Below are 21405 nucleotides of genomic sequence, written 5' to 3' on the forward strand. Positions count from 1 at the left end.
TATAAAAAAGAAACAAAATGGCGACACTTCGGGTATAATAACTATATCTCTCGTGTTATTTTTTTTGTTTTCTTCTTTTTTGTTTTTTTTTTGTTCGTTTGTTCGTCTTCTCGGTGTTTTTCTTTTCATTTTTCTTTTTGTTATTCCTTCTTATTATTTTTATCGTTTAATTCTCGCCGACTAAATGTTGTTCTCGGGAATCTTCTTCGTAGCGCCCAGCTTTTTATGATACAATAGTAATAGCAATATATAATATTATGGCAAGGTCATTGGTCAATAAATACTTTACTTAAATCGCTCGCATCTAAATTCGCCAAATAACACGCAGAATCGTACCAATTTATCATCCGATGACTTCTTTATCTCTCTTTCTCTCTCTCTCTCTCTCTCTCTCTCTCCCCATTTTATCTATTATCACAATGACGATCTAAAATAAAAAAAAACGTACGTGTAGATCGTTTTATTCTTTATTATTCGATAAAAGTAATCCTTCGTCCGCGATTATTTGGAAACTTTAGATTCGCAAAAATCAGGACAAACTCCCTCAAAAATGTGCGCTTAAAACAGATAAGCTTTCATTTTATTGTTTCTTTTCTTTTTGTTTGTTTTTTTTTTGTTCTCAATTGTTTTTTTCCAACTATTTTGGTCCAACGGATAAAAAGGATTGAAAAAAGATTTCACACTTGCAATTCCAAGTTGACGGAATTTGTCCTCTCGACGATCTAATTAACCTACACGCTATGTGAACTAGAGATTCCTTTTCAGCATCGAACAGCAGTCACTATGAAGGTAATAGTGCGCGCAACCGTTTTATCTCTAAATACTATTTTGAGTTTACACTAATCGTAGATCCTTAAAAGATTTAGGTAACACTATGTACACTCCAATTTCCCCTTTTTCTTTTTTAAATCTTTCTTTTCTTTTCTTTTCTTTTCTTTTTTTTTCTCCCCCTATTCCGTTTTTCTCTCGACGTTCCTAACAAAAGTGTTCATCTTCTTAGAATTTATTTTGCCCCCTTTCCGTTTTTTTTTCGATCGATTATAACAATAAGCTCGTAGGAAATTCTCGTTTAAAGAACGAACGACGAGCTCAAATGGACTCCTCGTGTTGGAAAATCACGCAGTTCATCAGTTCGGTTCGCGAGACAACGTTGCTCGTTTCTAGAACCAGTAGAGATCTTTGGAATCCTGCACTTGCGACTCGAGACCTGAAACACAAAAACGATAATAATTAATTCATTAATTTTTATTCAGGATTATAAAAAAAAAGGTAGGTTTGCTTTTGATAATAAAATAACTTTAAATATAAAGATATTTATTTCGGATAACGAATAAAATGATTTAATTAATCGTGTAATGAAATATCAAACATGCATTTAGAAAATGGACTAGCATGGTTGGTTCAGTCAATTCGAATTATTTATCAGCATGCGCGCGTAATAAAAGAAGAGACAACGTTTTGACGGATGCGAGGGTGCAGAACTGGTGATGGCACCCGCTGAGCAACACGGACGGACAAACCGACGTACGAGAGAACGAACATAACCGAACGAACGGACACAGACGGATGTCTGTTCGAACGATGTCACGAGATCGACCAGTTAAGATCTCACGTTCCCTTAAGACGGACGCGCGCGCGCGCGCGTCCCGTTTGCGTCCGGATTTATTTATCTTCCGTACGATCTGGATAACCGAAAGGGTGACCCCGCAGATCTTCGTCCACTCGATGTCAACCTTTTTAAACGATCCTCTTCGATTCCAAATCGATAATGCTGCGTAATCGAGCGAATCTATCTCAACGAAGTATCATTTATGTGAACACGTCGTTCGGGACCCATTGATCTTAATCTTAGTTTGATCGTTGCTTATCTTTTCTTATTTGGGTTGTTCGCTAAATTTTCGAAACAATTTTATTGATTTAAATCAATACCGAGACAGACATTCTCGAAAATTCTTCTTCTTTTTTTTTTCGATACATTAGGTTCTTAACTGTTCATTTGACTCAACGATTTACTATTCTTAATATTCGCACGTGTCTAATATAATTTGTAATTGCAACGCAATAACTGTTAGGAAAACTAAGATTATGGATCTTCGATATTGGTGTTTTCATTAAATTGTCTAATGATGAAGTAACGTAACGTTGATATATATAAAAAAAAACAAAGTACCGTTTTACATGGACCGATAACTTACAAGAGATTAAATTCACGTAAGGGTGGCACGTGTCAGCGCGTGGATCTACCTGCTTCAAAGTCAGCAACGTGTGCTCGTCGCTTGAGTAGATTCGTACAAGTGGAAGTACAAAAGATTTGATCGTAGTAGATAGTCATATAGGTATCGTTTTGCTCTTGAACGGTGAAGCTAGAACGGCAAGTATTATTTGATGGAAAGTCACTGAGTTGGAAAATGATCGTAGAAGGTAGCGTGAGAAGGGAAACAGGTTTTCGTGCTCACCCGCTTTTACGCGAAAACCTGACGCATGTAACACCGATCTCTCTCTCTCTCTTGAATTTTTTTTTATTGACCATTCTACGTAACAATTAATCTCATCGATGACATGTTGGGAAAACTATTGGCTTTATAGTCAATTTAAGATTATTTTTTCTTTATTAAGTAAATATTTTATATTCTAAAATATAATATAATAAATTTAATAATACAATGATTTTTGATATTGACATTAATTAGAATTACATATCCATTGCGAATGACTTGACACCTAAACTGAGCATCAATGATTTACTATGAAGAAATAAAAGGACAATTTTCTAATACCCAGAATTATTGGCCATAACGATGAATATGATCAGAAATGTAATGGGAAATTGGGAGATCACGATCGATTGCTAATAACAGATAATCTTCTTCCCTTTCTTTTCTCTCCCTTTCACGAATATCGAAGGGTCGGCTTCTGCGGGTGACTCGACAAATACCGGCAATATCGTCGACGTTATCCGACGCACCATTTACCAGCTAGTACCTCGTCCATTTTACCAAGGGTTTGCGAACGATCACGCGAATATGGTCGAAGCGTTTACCTACGTATGTGTGTATTTATATGTGTGTAGATATATATATATATATGCTTACGTGTTCATGCGAGAAGAGTATAAATCGTCTCGCATGTATGACACTTATGGCAACGTTATTTGGTGGCAACGCTATCGAATTATAACTCTCTCTATCTCCCACGAAGATTAGACCTGGACGAGTTGGTGTTGTTCAGAATTTCTAATTATCGTCCTAATATTCGCCTATAATTTATAGTTTGACATTATTAATTTTATGAGAAGTATGTAGGAAATATTTTCTATGATCAAAATTCGTCGAACGTATTCGAAAGTATTCGCATATTTGGAATTATAATATTTCAACAAAAAAAAAAAATAAATATCGCTACAAATTTATTGTCATCTAGTTGAGTGAGAAGATTTTTCAAGGATACAATAGTGATCAATAATGGGGTGGATAAATATTTGAAATAAATATATAAAGGATATCCAAGATAACATAGTTGTCTTTGAAAGCTTCAACTGCTGACTACAAAGTAACGGACGAACGCACCTGTTATGAACGTTTCAGTATTCAATATCACGATATCAAAGAGCAACTGTGAAATGTTGTAGGAGGGAGAAGAGTTCAGAGAGCAAGAGGAAAAGAGGGGAGGAGACCTTTCGTAGGAAGTCTAAGGAAACTGGGAGACAAATGTTACTCTTCGAGCATCAAGAATTTCACCGGAGTTTGCCTCAACGGTATAATTATGTTGACGTTGTTGTTTTACTTTGATCGTTACAATATATTTTCTCGTCTCTCTAAATAATATAATTATTAAATAGATAAAATTTATCTTATAATATATAAATATATATTTCTCTTTTTAAATAATAAAATGAAAAGTGATATAATTGTTAAGAAATATTACGAATAATTTTGTGTACGCGCTGTAAGCATTTTTTTGAAGGGTTCTCTGATCTGCTTATTAAAAGTCATTAAAAATTTGTTTTCAATTCATTGTTATTTATTATTTTCAATTATCACTCTCTCCTTTTCTTAATTTCGAAAAAAACGAATCTTCATATCGGCCGCGAGTTTAAAGGAGGGTGTAACTTCATAAGTTTCAGGTTGAAGAACACGAATCGAGCGTAGTGATTAAATTAAAACGAACACCCTCGAGTTCGAAAACCGAAGATTCACCCCCTGCCGATCGAACCAACCCTCTTTCAAGGGATGCATACGAAAAGCATTGTGATGACCCGTATCAATGGGGGTCAGAACCCTTCGGAGTTTGGAATCCAATATACTCGTGGTAAAGGAGACTCTCCCCACTTTAACAGATCCACAACTTTGGACCCTTTCCAAAACTCATATGCACCAACGTACGATTAATAATTAGGTATTAATCAACAATATTGAAATGATCATCGTAAGGTACCACAAAACAGAGATTACTTTCTTCTTCTTTTTTAACAGCTTCGAATTTTTGTAACTACTTGACGATGTTCCGTGACACGCTTGATATTGTCAACAACAAAAAAAAACAATCATATTATCAATTCTTCCCTATTAAAATTAGTTTGGAGAATCACGATGGCATCGAGAATGAAAAGGAAACAGCATGTGTGCGTATTCGCGAATGCAATAGGAACCCGTAGGAGAACCGAAACATTCCGATGCTCTCGTGGAATGTTAGATGAACCCTTTCCATAACGGGATGCTGAGTGGGATCGTCTAAATATGGCTAACTCGCTGTAACATGCTCGTAATACACATCTAATAAATAAGTTCTCTCACAAAGAACTAGTAAGTGTCTCTCTATAAAATTATCTAACTATGAAGAACAAATATTTTTATATCCTATCATTAAAAATGTCACCTGATAAATCAAATGATTATTGAATGAAACTATTCGAAACTCGGTGTAATCGTTGTCGAGCACGATGATAATGATAATGATGATGATGATGATGATCATTGGTAATGGCACGTATCATGAAAAGTATACAAATTTGACAACGATCTGTTTTCTTTTTTCATGTAAATTTTTTTCTAAAATAACATTTTAAAAGCAAGTTTAAAAAAAGTAAACCCCCCCCCCCAAAAAAAAAGAAGGGGGATAGTAAGAAAAATAAGAAACGAAAGGCGTTCGCCGATCTGGCAAAACTTTCGGTTCGCCGGCCTGTCTCACATCGAAGGAGAGGAAAGCAGAGTTCGAGAGATCGATATAGCCGGTGAGTCGACCACTCCCTCCATTCGACAAACTGACCAATCGAGGCTCACTGGCCATCCCCGTGCTGACTCCCGGTAGCCGAGTGCTGCTACGGTGTCTCTCTTTTACGTTCTCTTCTCTACCTCTTTTACTGGCTACCCACGGGTATATGCGAACTGTGGATTACGTGACGTCAGTGTGCGACGCCATTTTCGAGGCGCGTGCCAGAAAGCCTCCGGAGTAAGGTTGCACCCGGCAAACTGAATACTTCCCATAAAATCTCCCGCGTCTTCAACGTCTAGTTAGGTATCATATACTACGATCGTACCACGATTATCGATCGTTCTAATTTAACACCACGGATTCCATTGAATTGAAGTAAATATTTTAGAAAAATCAATTATTTCGTAGTAACTTTTAAAGATGTTACAAAATAACCATATCACAATACTTTCATTTCAATTTTTTACTATCAGAATACATTAGAATCTAAAATGTAGAATACATTGAATAAAAATTCAATTTCAATGGATTTGTTGTTTTATCCCACGTGCAATTTATGAATAAATTAATATGATGATTCCTATAAAAGGCATATTCAACTTTCCTTTTTAAATCAAATGTAAATGAAATTATTTTCAAAGCTACACGCGCGACGTTCCACAGTCCCCCACAAGTAAAATAGAGATTCGAAAGAGGTTGTGGTTGGTAAGGAAAAAACGTCGAAGGGTGGTGGCTCGTTCGTCGACACCTTTCCGTTCGTCGGAGAAAAGAGAATCGGCACTTTTTCCGATCCTCCTGGAAGGACATCGAGTGGCGAGTTCGTCGCACACGAAACTGTCGCAACGAAAAGCAATGCGAAATTCGAGAAGAAGTCTTGCCCGCTTTTTCAGCCAAGCGAGTATTTCGTATATCGTACGCGGGTAGTCCTATCTTGGAATCTCAAAGGGGCGGCGTCTCGGAGGACGAGAAAGAGAGAGGGAGAGAGAGAGAGGGAATGAGGGAAGGAGAAGAAGGATAAGAGGTTTGGAAGGGTAAAGAGGGAAGATAAAATTCGGCTTTGATTTAGAGACTCGTACCGACGCAAGGCGGCGCCGGCCCGCACCGTGGCCGCATCGTACCGCTTTCGTGCTAGGAAGCAATACCTTTCTAAAACACGGTTCCGGTCTTTCCTATTACTATGTCTGATATCGTGAAAATTATCGTGAATCTAAATGATCTACAATGTCGACTAAAGAAGACAAATTATACCGCAATATTATTGTTACTAGAACGAAAATAAATTATCGAGTAAATGATAATTATATGGATAATTTCGTGATTAAACAAGAGAAAACAAAAATTAACGTCAACTATAATTTTTGTTTATTCGTTAAACGTATAAGGAAATAATTACAATTATGTTTTAATTATTTTCTATCATAGCGTGTCGTTTAGAAACACGCGAAATAATAAATTATTCATTTACGTCAGTTTGAATTTGTCCCCCGATGAGGAGGACGAAATCGACAATCGTTGTGAAGTAGGGAGTAACTTGGGAGGGGTGGTGGTTGAGGGTGGATGGAGTGGGGACAATGCCGACGACCAAGATGAGATGAGAGTCGGCGTTCTCTCTGACTCTTCACAAACGTCAGCCGGTAATTGCGATTTATTTCTCTTAATAGCGCTTAAACGCCGACCAATTTATTCCGTTCGAGTTAATTTTACGCAATTATATAATTATCACGAGAGAAGAGAATAAGAGAGAGAGAGAGAGAGAGAGAGAGAGAGAGAGAGAGAGAGAGAGGGAGAGGGAGACTAAGACCAAAAGAAAAAGATACGCGTACCAGATCGCGTATATACGTAACCTAATCGAGAAGACACTATCGCGAAATGTCGTAATGGTCGACACTTAAATTTAAAGACAGCGCAACTCCTAGTTAACCCTCCCCCCGACGGTCTCTTGTTATTCGCCAATGGATACTCGTTAACGAACTAAACTATTGTTTCGATTGAGCGTCGATTAAAACCTCTTTTTGAGATTTTCTCATTGAATTCAAATCTGTTATTAATTTAGGTATATAAAATAAGTCACAATAATATTAATTGTTACAAAATTTATTGAATTATTGAAACCACACACACACACATTGGATAATTAATTATCTTGATAAAATAAGAAAAAAGATAATAAATTAAAGATCATTTTAAAGATCAGAGTAATGATCGCGGTTACGCGTAGTATGAAGGAAAAAAATTTCGAATAAAGGGGAAACGTTTGCGTGAAAGAAACTTCGGTTTCAATTATCTGGAATCACATAAGAGTCTAATTAATTCGAACATTACTGGGAAACTCGCTACCAATCGAGATCGCGCAAGATCGCGGATTCGTTTAGCAATTTCGTTACTTTCGCGCAACGATCCGTTCTGCCAACAAGTCCGTATTTATTTATTCATTAATTTCGAGAAGAGAAGTCGAGTTTGGGATTACTTGGAAGGAGGGAGCACAGAGAATGAGTTAGAGAGAGGTCTCTTACAGTAGCACACGCCAACTCGAAATGTTCGAATAGTGAACGTTGTCGGCATTCCGCTAAGCAAATTCTTGAAAACTCGTTTGGTCGGTCCGGCCGCTTGAACCAACTCTCAATCTACACCGTAAAAGCCAGGCACGTGTGTAAGAGCTAACCGTCTCCTAAATTGGCCCTAAGTCCCAACTTGTTCTCTCTCTTTCTTTCCCTTCTCCCAAAAGTAGAATACATACTACAAACAAAACAATTGAATTTTCATCAATCTGTCATCTATGTTCTCAATCGAGATTCATTCATTTGATCATTTACAACAAATTCCTGTTTATGTTCTACATCGATTGTATCGTTAACAATAATGTTTTAAGATACGAACTCTAAAATATTAACTAAACTCTCTTCGAAGAGGGTTGAAGGCATGGCTGCCACGCGTTGAATCAGTGACATCTGGAGGGATGATAGCAGGGAACGGAGGTCTTTTATCGATTTTGAAGTCTCCACCTCACTAAACCTTACGATGTCAAAATATTGTTATTTCCTTTTCTTCCTTTGTATCTATAAATATGAACTTCATCATTTTTATTGTTGGCAAAAAGTCATTTCCAACGTATCCGTCACAAATTCTATCTATCTATAATACTTTTCGCGATTAAAAAAGAAAAACAAATAAAAAAACAAAGAACAATTTGAAATTAAATGTTTAATGATTGACATATTAGAAGATGTATAAAAAAAAAAAAAAAAACAATCTATCCAAAAATAGGAATAAGTTTGAAAGAGGGAGACGAAAAGGACGAAACAGAAGGCGTGTATTCCGAATACCGGCGTGCAGACAGATGGGAGTGGTCTCCGCAATCACGATGGGCGTGGTGTTTTCACGGCATGTTGCAGCTGCACCCCGCAATGCAACCACGAATCGTGCAGTACATTTACATACAAACGTTCAAGCAAATTGTGCGAGCCTTCATCCCAGCTACGGCTTATTTAACGTGTCGGAGCGAGACCACCGTTCTTTCCATTCTTGTTTTTCTTACTTGACCCCACCTATTAAGTTTAACTTTAATTTACTACTCACTCATTTGGATATCAATAAACGCGCACATCTAAAAGCATTTTTAGTGTAACACCACTTTTCTACAACTTTCGTTGACACGCCTTGATGGATTGAAAAAGAAAAAGAAAAAAAAAAGAAAGAATCAAGTTCTGCGAAACTGGTTACCTGAACATTTTTATGTCATTTATGAAATGAAGAGATACACACTGCCGAGCGAAGCGGTTTTTCTTGATTTCGCGAGCTTCGTAAAACGATTGAAATTCTTTAACTTATTTTATGTACTCCTCTCTTTCTCTCTCTCTCTCTTTATCTTTCAAGCGCAATCGTTTAAAATAAGTGACCACAAGACGTTTCAAGACAGTTCAGAGACGTGTCTTAGTACTTTTACAACGGTGATATCAATAATTAGTAATGGAATTCTAACTACTTGAAGAACTTCAAAATATTTCTAATAAATTCATATATATATATATAAAAAATTAAAAAAGAAAATAAAATCAAGGACAATATTATTTGTTCGAAGGAAGTGTTTATTTTTTGTCGGGACGTTTGTCCGAGAAACAAATCGGTTTGTTTGCAAACCAATTAAAAAAAAAAAAGGAAACAGATAAATATAAAAAGAGAAAGAGAAAGAGAAGAGGATATAGTCGTCGAGAGAAAGTTTAAATCGCGGTACTGCAAGACAACAGCATCCCGTTGAAGAGAAGCGAGGGATCGGAAGATGTAATCGCAAAGAGGACCAAGAAGAGTGCCGCGTGTATTCTCTCTCGGAGAGCGTCGAAGCGGTCGTAAGAGCTCGAGTTTCCTCGTCTTATATAATCCGTAGCAGAACGGATCGCCTTTTTGCTTGGACGTGTCCCGAGCACCTCGCTTCGAGCGAAGAGAAATGTTTTACGGTCCGGTCGGATCTTTTTGCTATCCTCCTGCTTACGGATTTCGGCGTGGGAGAAAGACAGAGAGGCGGAGAGGGAAGGAAACCAAGTTAAAAAGAGAGAAAGAGAAACACGCATGCACACACTCGCATACAGAGAAAGAGTATGAGAGAAAGAGAGAGAGAGAGAGAGAGAGAGACACGCACTATATCGACCGACTTGGTCCCCCATTAAGCTCTTATTAATTGCGAGCATCTGAGGGACCGCTCAGCCTTTCTTGCTCTACCTGGACGCCATTCTACTCGAAGAAAGCCGACCAACAATCTCGGCTACCTTTTGCAACTTTGATCGACCGCTTCAACGAGGATTTTCATATAAATAAGAAGTTGGGGCTATTCTACGACCTGGAATACCTTATTTCTCTTCTTGCAAAAAAGTCGAATCGTTTGGTGTAGAAAAGGGGATGCAGAAGTGATGATACACCTTTGTAATATTCTTTTTTATTTTTCCCTTCCCCCTCTCGACCATCCCACGATCACTTATCATTTTAATTTCGGTCAGATTATTGGAAATGTCACGGTGGATTGCAATTTTAATGAAATGTTTTGTATTTGTAAATATACCTGATTGAATTTACTTAATGTGTGGGTTTTTAAGGGGCGAAGGAGGGACGAGGGGTTGATAATACTCACCAGAGAGGGAAGCATAAGGACCATGAGGGTAAGGCGGCGCCGAGGAAACGTCAACGAGTGACTGAGAGGGCGTTGCCGACGTCCAATCCTTGTAGGAGGCCGCGGCGTGCACGTGGTGTGCCGCGTGGTGAGCCGCGTGGTGCGACGTGTGATGTCCTCTCGCACTACCCAAAAGTAACCCACTGTAACTCGCCGCAGCGGCCATGTTATGTTGATGATACTCGTGCACCGCTCTGAAACCGGGAAGAGATTTCGATTAAGGCCAAGTTAAAGAAGATGGATAGAGGAAGAGAATATCTGTGTATCGAGCGGTAAGTTCGTCAGACGGGGGGTAGAAGATGGGAACTGGAAGGGAAAGGAACAAGAGAAGAAGGATGAAAACACAAGAGGAAGGTTATACAAAAAACAAAAAGAGAGAGAGAGAACGAAAAAGAAGAAGAAAAAGGAGGGAAGAATTCTCGATATCGTAGCAGCCTCTTCTCAAGCACGGTGACAGACTAGTAATTTATACGACGGTCCCGCTCAGCATCAGTGCTAAAGATCTTCCCCCTTGGTACCTGCTGCTCCCGACGGTTTTCTGTATTTTTCACGTCGACTTCGTCCTTTGACTCTTTTTTTTTATTTTTGTTTTCTGTTAATTTTTTTTTTTGTTTCTTTTCTTTTCTTTTCTTTTTCTTTTTTTTCCTTTCTTCTCTTCCCTTTTCTTTTTCTACTCATTTTTAACTCGCCTCGGATATACACACCGAGGTCCTTGCTTTTATGATACTTTATTTCTTTATCAAGATTAACTTTTGTCGCCAGGATATTTCTGCATTTGGTCCTTGAACCCGTGAACTTATAGTTTTGCAGTAGGTTAAACGAGGACGATCGGGAAATATTGTATTGTATATCAAAATGATGAAATTTATTTAATGAATTATAGAGCTGACCTATGTTGGTATGGGCCGTAATGTGCGTGCCATGGATCCGCTGGATACTCATAGACGTCGCCAGGATGTTGACTATTCCAAAAGGAAGGTGGGAAGTTTCTCATCGACATAGGAGAGATATTTTCTGTAACAGAAATCAAGAAAAATATTCTTATCAATATTGTCAAAAAATTTGTCGACTTGATAATCACCGTAATATCCTGTATTCCCTATCTTGACAATATTCCTAACTGAAAGATCGCTGTATTCGCCGGACCTAAATTGTACAGGTTAAAGAGCAAGAGAAAGCGTTTATTAAAATATTTCAGCGTTTTCCCACGAACATTTACGCGATCCTTTGGAAGGTTTTAGGGTTTATAAACGAGTGGTAGTCGGACTCCCACGGGATCGAACCGCGCGACAGAAGGGTACCGCTCGGTTGTTTTACAAGCACCCACTTCGAAGCCAGAAGCTTGTCCCGTGTATTCTCCCGCGGTTCCACCATGGTTTGCTCACGAGATTCCTCTTTTTTATTCTTTTTGTTTCACCTTCTCTTCTTTTTCTTTCTTTCTTCCTTCCTTCCAATCTCCGGGCCCGACCAATCCGAAAGTGTGGTCGAAGGTTGGACCAACAAGATCGATCGCAAGAGACAATTTATTTTTCTGATTCCACACTCGTGCCATTCCAATTTAACTCACTAGGATCTACCGACATAAGTCATCATCTCTATTTACCATTTATAATCTGATAAAGTTATCGATAAATACGTCGGCATCGTCAATCATCATCAGTGACATGAGCAAGTCAGCGGGATACTGTGTGACTGGCGCTAGTACTTCTGAGAACGAATGAGGAAGATCTCGTAGTCTTCTGACTTGTTAAAAAGCGTCGAATCATCGTCGTTTAACAATGTGGACATCATGAATTTGATGACCAATCAAAAAGAAATCTTTCGGGTTTGTTAGCATATCGGTTTCGCCCTGGTAACTCGACTAACACTTTCGTTACATAAAGAAGCCATGGATCGGATTGTTTCCCACGCATGGAATGTCTTCGAAGCATGATCGGAAAGAGAAAGAGAGAGAAAAGGATAAAATATGCTTTTCCAAGTTATGCCCAACGCAACTGATCACGGATTGCTCAGCTAAAAAAAAATTTATTATAAAACAAGATAAGTTTCTACCGAAGTTGACGCGAATTAAATAGTTTTCTGAGAGTTCCACGAAGCGTCCAATATCGAGTAAATCGAAGATAGATTGCTTTTACATATTCCCCACCATGCTCAAAGAGATCCACCATGGCCATCCCCCTTTCCTTCTGCTTCTTCTTTAGATTCACGGCGATCGTCGGTACCAACGGAGAATGTCCTTTATTTATTAACGCAATTAAAGAAACAGAGTGTCGAGCGTCCGCGGTTGCCTTTCTTCTCTGCCGATGCCGTGGAGGGGACCGAGGGATTCCCTCTTTCCCTCTCTATTTCTCTCTCTCTCTTTCTCAGGACCGATATGCGGATGGAACACGGGCTCTGCTCTTCGGCCCCTGTCAGAGTCAGATGTGCCAATAAGCGTGGTAAACCGCGTACAAAGGATAAAAGGATTTCGAATCGGCGTTCCTTTATCGGCAAGGATTCTGCGTGTGAATCTGATTTTTGTTTTTATTCCGTTTCATTCGCGGGGCACCTTGCATAAGCTAGTAATTGATAGAATTCCTTTAATGTTCATACGAAATCATAATGATCGTTCCTTACAATGTATTATATCTTTATATATCTATCTATGAATTGTATTAATTATCTTGATATAGTATATGAAAAGATGTTTCATTTCTTTACATATTATTTTAAATCTTAACTGACGAGGACTAATCGATCCTCGTTAATATTTGCAAATTGGCTTGATCACCCTACTCAACTTGAATCTAATCAGAATGACAACTGCGAGGAAGCCACTTGGGGAAAGATGGGATAACAGGGAGGATTTTTATAAGTTCATGTAGGAGAATTAACGTGGAGTGATCTGGTTAGAGATGAGATCTGGCATGGATCCATGAGATAACTTTTATAAAGACGTTCGGCGAGACGCGATTCGTCAAAACTTAACGGAGAGCAGATTGATGTACCGCTGCGACTGGACAGCTTGTTATTTCGATTCAGAGTCGGCATGTATATACTAAGAAGAGAAAGAGAGTAAGTAATAGGAGTTGTGGAGTTGGAGTTGGAATTGGAATTGGAGGTGGAGATGAAGACGAAGACGACGAAGACGACGACGAGGATGATTTGACTCGGATGTATCCGCCTTGTATTTTCTCGTCCGTCGCTTTGAAGGCACTTCGTGTCAAGTAATTGCGTTTCTGTTACGCCTCGTGATGGGATACGGGGCGTTAATTTGACGCCACCGACTGGAACGATGCGCTCAATTCTCTCGGACTCAGCAATATTGTCCTTTTGAATACGCCCATCTGACTCGACCTTTTCCCTTGAAGCACGTAATTCCTCTAACGTCTTTCATTGCTTTACACTATCTTTTACAGTATAAGTATCATTATTTGCGTTAGCGTTAAGATATGTTATACATTTGCACTGTATAACAGGGATATCAAATTGATTATACTTCTCGATTGTGTTTAATCAATTGAAAGAAAAAATATTCAATTCTACGAAATTACTTTCTTCAAGATTATCTTCGATAAAAATAATATACGATTTCGTAGAAAGACTTTGGTAACCCAAGCGATAAGACAATTAACTTTAATACGATTTCAATTTTATATCAATTAAATTCTAGATTACTCGTTACAGTATGTTGAATTTCATGGTAGCATTAGATCGCACATCGCTTAGATATCGTAGAGATTCCTTAGATTTAAGATGAGTCTTGATGTTCGTCAGTAAGAGTACGGGCAAAAGGTTTTATCGTCTTCCCGTATCACTCAGCCGTTCCTGTACTGTAACCCGTATCATTACCTTGCACAGTTAACTTACGTCGTTACCGCTACCGTGGTAGTTTGCTTCTTGTGTACGTATCCTACCGAATAAAAGCGGTACCGAATGTATACCTCGAGAGGAGAGCGCCCACGATCGAAAAAGAAAATAAAAAAGGATTGTGGAAAAAGTAACGAAGGAGGCACGATTAAAAGCGCTTACACAAGCGACAAGTTTGTAACGAGCAAATTCTTTACTCGTAAAAGATTTACTGCGTTCTCGTATATCCGATCTACATTAATTAATGAAAATTTATGGAAGATATGAGGGAAAAACTTGGACACTATTGGATATGATTAAAATTCTAAACGTTTTGTTATCATTTACACCAGATAAAAGATTACTTTTCCACAAATTTCTTTCCTAAAAATTTGCGATAACAAAATGCATAATAACTTGTGCGATACAATACATTGATTATTTGAACAAAAAATCTGAATGAGATCATAGTAACATGCTTGTTCAAAATCGAAACGTTTATTCAACTTCTTTTTTAACAGAAAAAAAGAATAAAAAAAGATCGATCGATAAATCGTAAACTTCGAGGGGTCAACGTAAAAAAGGATGGCCGATCTGTATACGAAATCCCTTCGTCTCTTCTGTTTCCTCGATAAACATGAGAGAAGTTCTCCACTGTTCAGGCAGCGTTCAGGCCTTTTACGTACGTTAGCCGGCATACCGCGGCTAAAACTGTCTCCGGCTTTCTATCCCGTTTGTTCTCTCTCTTTCCCTCTATCTATACGCCAATATCCCTTTCTCTCTTCTTACCCTCGTGGAGGAGAGCACGAGGTTTGCGTCGTGCATCTTAAGGCCCGCCAGTGGAAGCTCTTAATTTACCTTTGCTACACTCTCGTGGTCGTGGAGAGATGCTGAAGGAAAGAGAAAGAGAGAGAAAGATAGAAAGAGTGATCAAGACAGGGAGAGGAGATAAAAGACAGCAAGGAGAAAGAGAAAGAGAAAAATAGAGAGAGAAAGTGAGAGAAAACGAGAGAGAGAGAGAGAGAATAAGTAGAGGTACAGAAGCAGAGGTGCGCAAGGCACATAACAATTAGGTCGTGTTGTCTTGAATTCTAAGCAGGCTAGTGAACTGATCCTGAGCACCGAGTGCGGGATAAATGCGGCCTTAAACGACACCGATATAGACGGACTGCTAACGTCGTCCGTGCTTGCCAAATCCTCTACCCCACCTCCAACTACTTCTACTTCTTCTTATTCTTATTCTTCTTCTTCTTCCTCTTTTTCTTCTTTTTTTCCTCCTCTTCCGGCTCGACGACAGTCCCGTGATTCCCGTCGCGATGTTCCACGACTCTTCTCCGACTCTGCACCCTCCAAACCCCTCCCCCCAAACCCTTTACCATACCCCATTCCCCTACTTCACCAGAAAGCCAGGTTTTAAGTCTTCGAGTACCGACAACGACGGTACGATTGTTACGGGCCTTGTTAGCGTTGTCGCAAGCTAATGGCGTACTTTATTACCAGGGCTTCGCGTTTCCTTCCAAAAGACGATGCTGTGTCGTGGATGCAAGACGAGATTGAACGTTAGCAACCTCTTTTTCATGTATTCGTAAAACGTTTTTCTTCGGTGCTTTGGACAAGTACTTGTTTTTTTTTCTTTTTTACCAGTACTGTGTCAATTTTTTTCGTATAAACATTAATATAATCTTTTGTTGAAGTTTTATAATATATATTATAGTATAAAATAATTTCTATATGTATTTTTTAAAAATGTTAACGTGTTAATAAATAAAATATAAGATTTACGAACGCACCTTTGGGCTTGTCATGAGCCAGTGCCCTTTGGAAATGTTCTTCAACCTCTGATGCAGCATCCCCTCTGTAATTATTGAAGATGACGCAGTTCGCGCTAACATACTGCGCCCTACTTTCGCCATCGTCCGAATCCTCCGCTGCTGTAGCAGCCCCTACTATAAATCAATTCAATCATGTTATCAATTTAGAAATATTGAAATTATTGTTTATTTAAATGATCATTATTATAATGTACAAGACATACCGTCCGTCGATCTGTCATCGTCGAGGGTTCGCGAAGGTTGCGATGTAGTAGTCGCTAAGGGTGGTCGGGGTTGGGGGGTTGGTCGAGGTGATGCTGGACTCGGTGCTGATCCCACCGAACCCGCGCTACTTGGTTGACCTTGTGGTACACTACCTCCACCGCCACAAAGTTCCAAACCCGCTGCTTCCAAAGACCTTTGGTGTACGTTCAACTGTAAAAATAAAGATGATTGGTGATTACTAGCGCAACATTGCAAATGATTTACACATCGGTTAGGTAATGGGTCGTATTGTGATTCGTCTTCTTATTCTGTACCTCTTATCGAATCAAACAAAGCACTAATCTTGACTACTTGAGATCAGTCCAATAATTCTGTCGAAATATTTTTTATTGGCTCGTTAGAGAAACCCTGAAAACATTGTATTATATTGATGCAACGCGTCATACTTTAAGATCGAACATTGTCAATGAGCATAAAATGAATCAGACGTTAATTCCGAAGTCTCGGGATAGTTTTAATCGATTCGTTTAATTCGTCCTCCGATGCCAGAGGACGAGTCAAAGAGAGAAAGAGAGAGAGAGTGAAGTGAGATCCATTGAGCACATAGCGACGCCGGCCGTCGGTTCTCTTCAACGTTTCTCCCGCCCTTCTTGCATGGACTGCAAATAACGCGAGAGCTATGCTATGCGTACCAGCATCGTCACGGCCGTTGGCAATGAGACCAAATAGGACGTAATGCTCACTATTCATTAGATCCTAGCGATGCAAATGCCACGGCTGGTCAGGGCATTCTGTTCGAATTTTTTTTTCACGACAATCCTACGCGTAAGCAATTAAGAGTACACCAGAGATAAAGAGTCGGCCAACTATTCGACCGACGACAACGAATCGTCGAACGAAAGGTCCTTTGGTCATCTCACTCATCGTAGATTAACATAGCGAGTGATACGATTTTAAAGTGAGTCTCGGTAAATGAAAAGTATAAAAATACGACTCTGGCGAGTACTAATGGTGGAATCAAACCAAGGATTCACATGATATTCGTTATATCCTACGTTAGGGTATCTCGTTCAAGGTGTTTCTCCATTACATCGATCCTGCAGATCGTTTCGAACACGATCGTAATGACCCCAGGAACCGTAATGCTAGTACGTGCCACTTGCATACCTGCACGACGCGCACAACACGATGATAAAAGACGCGCATTTACAGGCGCGTTTCCAACGCACGCATCCCGGGCCTCGTATACATTCCCAGTAGCCATTGTTGTTTCGAAGAGCTACCGCCTATAAATCTAAGAAGTCTCTGCGACCGGACGATGGGCTTCTATGATTTATCGATCTTGTCTGATCAACTTAAAACGATATACCAATAAGTAAAATATACTTATAAAATATCTCTTATACTTTTATCAAATTACGCATATCGTATATATTGAAATATTGGCAAATTGTCAATTGTTTCAAAGTTATTTTCGTATAAAATAAGTATCACGTCATATTTCTAAATAAAAGTCTCTTAATGAGACCAAAGAAAGAGAAAGAGAGAGAAGGAATGTGTGATCTTCTTTATTTCTCAAGCTCATTTATCCGAGTCCTTTGTATAAAACAAGCAGCCAAGTTTCATCGTTCCTTAAAGCGTTATCTTCTTCATCTATGCTAACACAGCTGGATTCTAATAAAACACCCGATCCAAGGAGCCCGTCCATTATCACGTTACGATCTTAACCTTCTCGAAAAAAGTCCCATTCGTTTGATCAACAAATCGCCAATCGGCCCTAGCTATTTACGAATCGGAATAATCCAACTTATAGGAATGGACATTTCTAAATGGCGATAGAGTTTTTGGAGAAAATGAAGAAGAAGAAGAAAAAGAAGAAATAGAAATAGAAGAAGGTTACTTCTAAGTAGTAGTCGTCGCGACACTTTGGTTCCCTTCGTTCGTTGCTAGTTGACAGGGAGCCTTTCGGCATATATATCGAGCCAACCACGTACCCCGCCTAACCAATTACGTCCATACATCAGTGGCGAGTAGAAGCGCACGGAAATAAGCTGACGGTGATGTATGCTCGTGCTGCACACACCGGGGTTAGCGGGGGTGCAGGAGTGTGCTGCTGGTGCTGCTGCTCGAAAGCTCAACGAAGAGGAAAACTAAGACTAAGTAAGACTAAGACTAAGACTGAAACGATGACGATGACGACGACGACGATGGCAAGATGTTATCATTATCTACTCTAATAAAGCTGGACTCTGCATTCCATGTGGTAGTACATCACCGCCACGATTTTCAAAGTGCAAAGAAAGAGAGAGAGAGAGAGATAAAGGAAAAAAGATAGAGAGAAAGTTTCGTAAAGAGAACGCCGAGTGACGAGCGCTTTCCTGGCGATTTCACGGAAAGTACACTCGATCATTCGCGTCCTCCAACTCAATGACATCCTCCTCGTCGCTTCCTCATTTTCTCTTTATCCATCGTATTTATTCGTGGAATCCTCCGTAGAAACTGGTCTGATGATCGAAGTAGTAACAAAGAATAAAAACGTGAACCAAGTTGAGAATTTACTGTTGGAAAAGAAAAAGAAAAAAAAACTCTAACGCTTGAAATTGTGTCTTACTAGACGAATAATGTTACGATAGAGCAAATTATTATTATATTATATGTCTTTAAGAGATGACGAAGTGTCCCACGTGGAGATTCAATATCGTTCGAGCGCATCCCGATTCAATTACATTGGATTGCATGGGGCTAAAGAAGAGTCATCATTTACGAGGATAAAAGTATAAAAGAGATAAAATCGAGGATCAGCGAGCCCTCCATAGATTACCACCGGTGGAACATCTAGTGTTGCTTGGACGACAATGTGGTAATTAATCGAAGCAAGCCTGCTTCCAACAACCTCCCGTTTCCCCGTCTCTCTTTTTCTCTCATCCCATCTCTCTTCCTCTCTTGTTTCTTCAAGGTGCACTGGCTTCCTTCGAAACGGTCCACGTTCTCCACGGCTAAAGAGAAGGAGGTGCTGACTCTAGCTGGGAGCGAGAAAGAATCAGAAAGAAAGAGAGAAAGAGAGAGGGAGAGAGAGAGAGAGAGAGAGAGAAGGAGAAAGCTGCTCGCGGCCTTTCAAAGCATTCCAAAGCACGAGCGCCTCTTCCACTCGACCTCAGCCCACCCCACTTCCAACCCCACTCGATCCCAGTACCACCACCGCCACCACCACCACCACCACCACCACTGCCGCCTATGTCGAGTCACTTCGCGAGAGCCAAAGCCCGCGTCTTTATTTCTTTCCCTTTTGTCTCTTATAGATCTTTGAATCTCTGTATCGGGGGTTCAACTCTTCCCGTTCCAGCCTATTAAAATACTTGATGCCTCGACGAGTATTTGAATTTACGATTGTCCCACAGTGCGGATTCGATTGCGAAAATAATCGAATTTGCACTTTCATCAATTACCGTCCAGCAACGAGAGATAACAATAAACCCCCTCTCCCATCTAAAAAAAAAAAACAATGATAATGAAAAAAAAAGAAAATAGTGATCTCGGAATTATAAATTTACGATTATGAGTAAAGCGTAAAAAAGTAATGTTAATGTCATCGAAAGGAATGAAATTCGGACGATTACATTCGTCAAAGACGATCTGTGTAGATGGTGTAAAAGCGGACAGCTCACATCGATTCGAAAGGAGATCGGCGGCCTCGCGAGATCTCTCCTTCGATTCCCACATCAATTTAAGTCAAACCTGGAAGAGGGAGATCTTCGTCAATCCATTCCTCGTCTCGTTGTCTCTTTCTTTCGTGTCCTCCTTCGTGGAACGGTAGCCCGAATGGGAGAAAAGGATTCGAACGACCTAAGGAAGAAAGGACGAACGGAGAAAAGAATAAGAAGAAGAAACAGAATAAGAAGAAGAAACAGAAGAAGAAGAAGAAGAAGAAGAAGGAAAAGAGGATGATGGTGAAGAGGGTAGAGAAACGTAGGGAGACGGTAACAAGCTACCATACAGCTATGGGGTATCTTGCAATTTGTTTGCTGGACACGACCATTCGTCGACACGATTCTCGTATCTTCCACGAAGATGAGAGAAGTCCGCGTCCTCTCGCTCTCGCACTCTCAAAGCCTTGGATTACGACTATCGATAAGGTACCGCTGAACGAGTTCCCTTTAGTTAAGTTTAGTTCATTAGCAAACTCGCCAGGTGGACGATGGAACGATTCCCCCATCCGTTCGACAAATTACAACGAGATCGTCTCCACCCCTTTCGATTCCCGCAACTCCTCTCTTCACCAAAGTGCATCTACTTCTTTTACAACTTTACGATCTTTCAAAGAACTTCTAATATAATCTGTTACCGATTGTATTTTTATTCATACCAAATTTCATATTTTATTATTATTATAGATCACATATTAATTACTCGCTATCCCGTGAACGTAATTTAAACGTTAGCGAATATTTCGAATAAAGGAAAAATTCGAACACCCATTCCATAATCGGTATTGACACATTGGAATAAAATGAAAACGAAAAAATGCGTGTTCCCTTATCGTTATACTAGACGATAAAAATCATACGAGACATCAAAAATAATTCAGTTAGGAATTTTAGGCTCGCGTAGATTATAACAACCGGTTAGATCCTATCGATAGACTCCCAGATATTTTCTCCTAAAAGTGGAAACGATTAATGAACCTTCTCGCACCGGTATTAACTACTCCTTTACATGCGTATAGATATGGGTTTTATTTTATAGGAGCGTTTAAGCGCTAGCGTACGTCAACGGATGACTAAACGGTGCACCGCCCGCCGATAACGATACGCATCGGTAAAAAGAGTCGGGGATAGTGAAAAAAGATCAAACAGGTTGGCATTCGTTTCGTGTAAAACTCAGTCGGCGAGTAAAGAAACAGAGGAAGAGGTTGAGAGGGGGAGGAGAGAGAACTTTTGAGTAATGTCGCCGACTTACTATATAAATGTATAAACGTATCCGAGGGCACCTTTGGTCAAGATTATCTTCTTGTAACAAAACGTTAGAATACGCGCTTAAGTGATCAACAAGTTAATGAATTATTAATTAATCCTTCTTATTGCCACAAAAGTTCACTTTTCTTCCAAAGCAATTTATAAACTTTTTACATGTATTCTCTTTCATCTTAAACCACATTTACGTACCATATCCGTT

The 21405-nt window shown here is 39.4% G+C and overlaps 1 protein-coding gene across 1 annotated transcript in view; it reads right to left on the reverse strand.

The window, feature by feature from the left end:
- Positions 1-413: 413 nt before the first annotated feature.
- LOC106786034 (protein vestigial) overlaps positions 414-21405 on the reverse strand; it is a 56628-nt gene continuing 35636 nt past the window's right edge. Inside the window, exons 2-6 of the mRNA XM_014747015.1 lie at positions 16233-16443; positions 15988-16143; positions 11260-11383; positions 10331-10563; positions 414-1207 (exon numbers count right to left, since the gene is read on the reverse strand). Coding sequence (XP_014602501.1) covers positions 1161-1207; positions 10331-10563; positions 11260-11383; positions 15988-16143; positions 16233-16443 — 771 coding nt within the window. The 3' untranslated portion in view covers positions 414-1160. The remainder of the gene's footprint in view (positions 1208-10330; positions 10564-11259; positions 11384-15987; positions 16144-16232; positions 16444-21405) is intronic.

The sequence above is a fragment of the Polistes canadensis genome, unplaced genomic scaffold, assembly GCF_001313835.1.
Source record: "Polistes canadensis isolate GaletaPanama2010 unplaced genomic scaffold, ASM131383v1 scaffold_63, whole genome shotgun sequence".
Classification (NCBI taxonomy): domain Eukaryota; kingdom Metazoa; phylum Arthropoda; class Insecta; order Hymenoptera; family Vespidae; genus Polistes; species Polistes canadensis.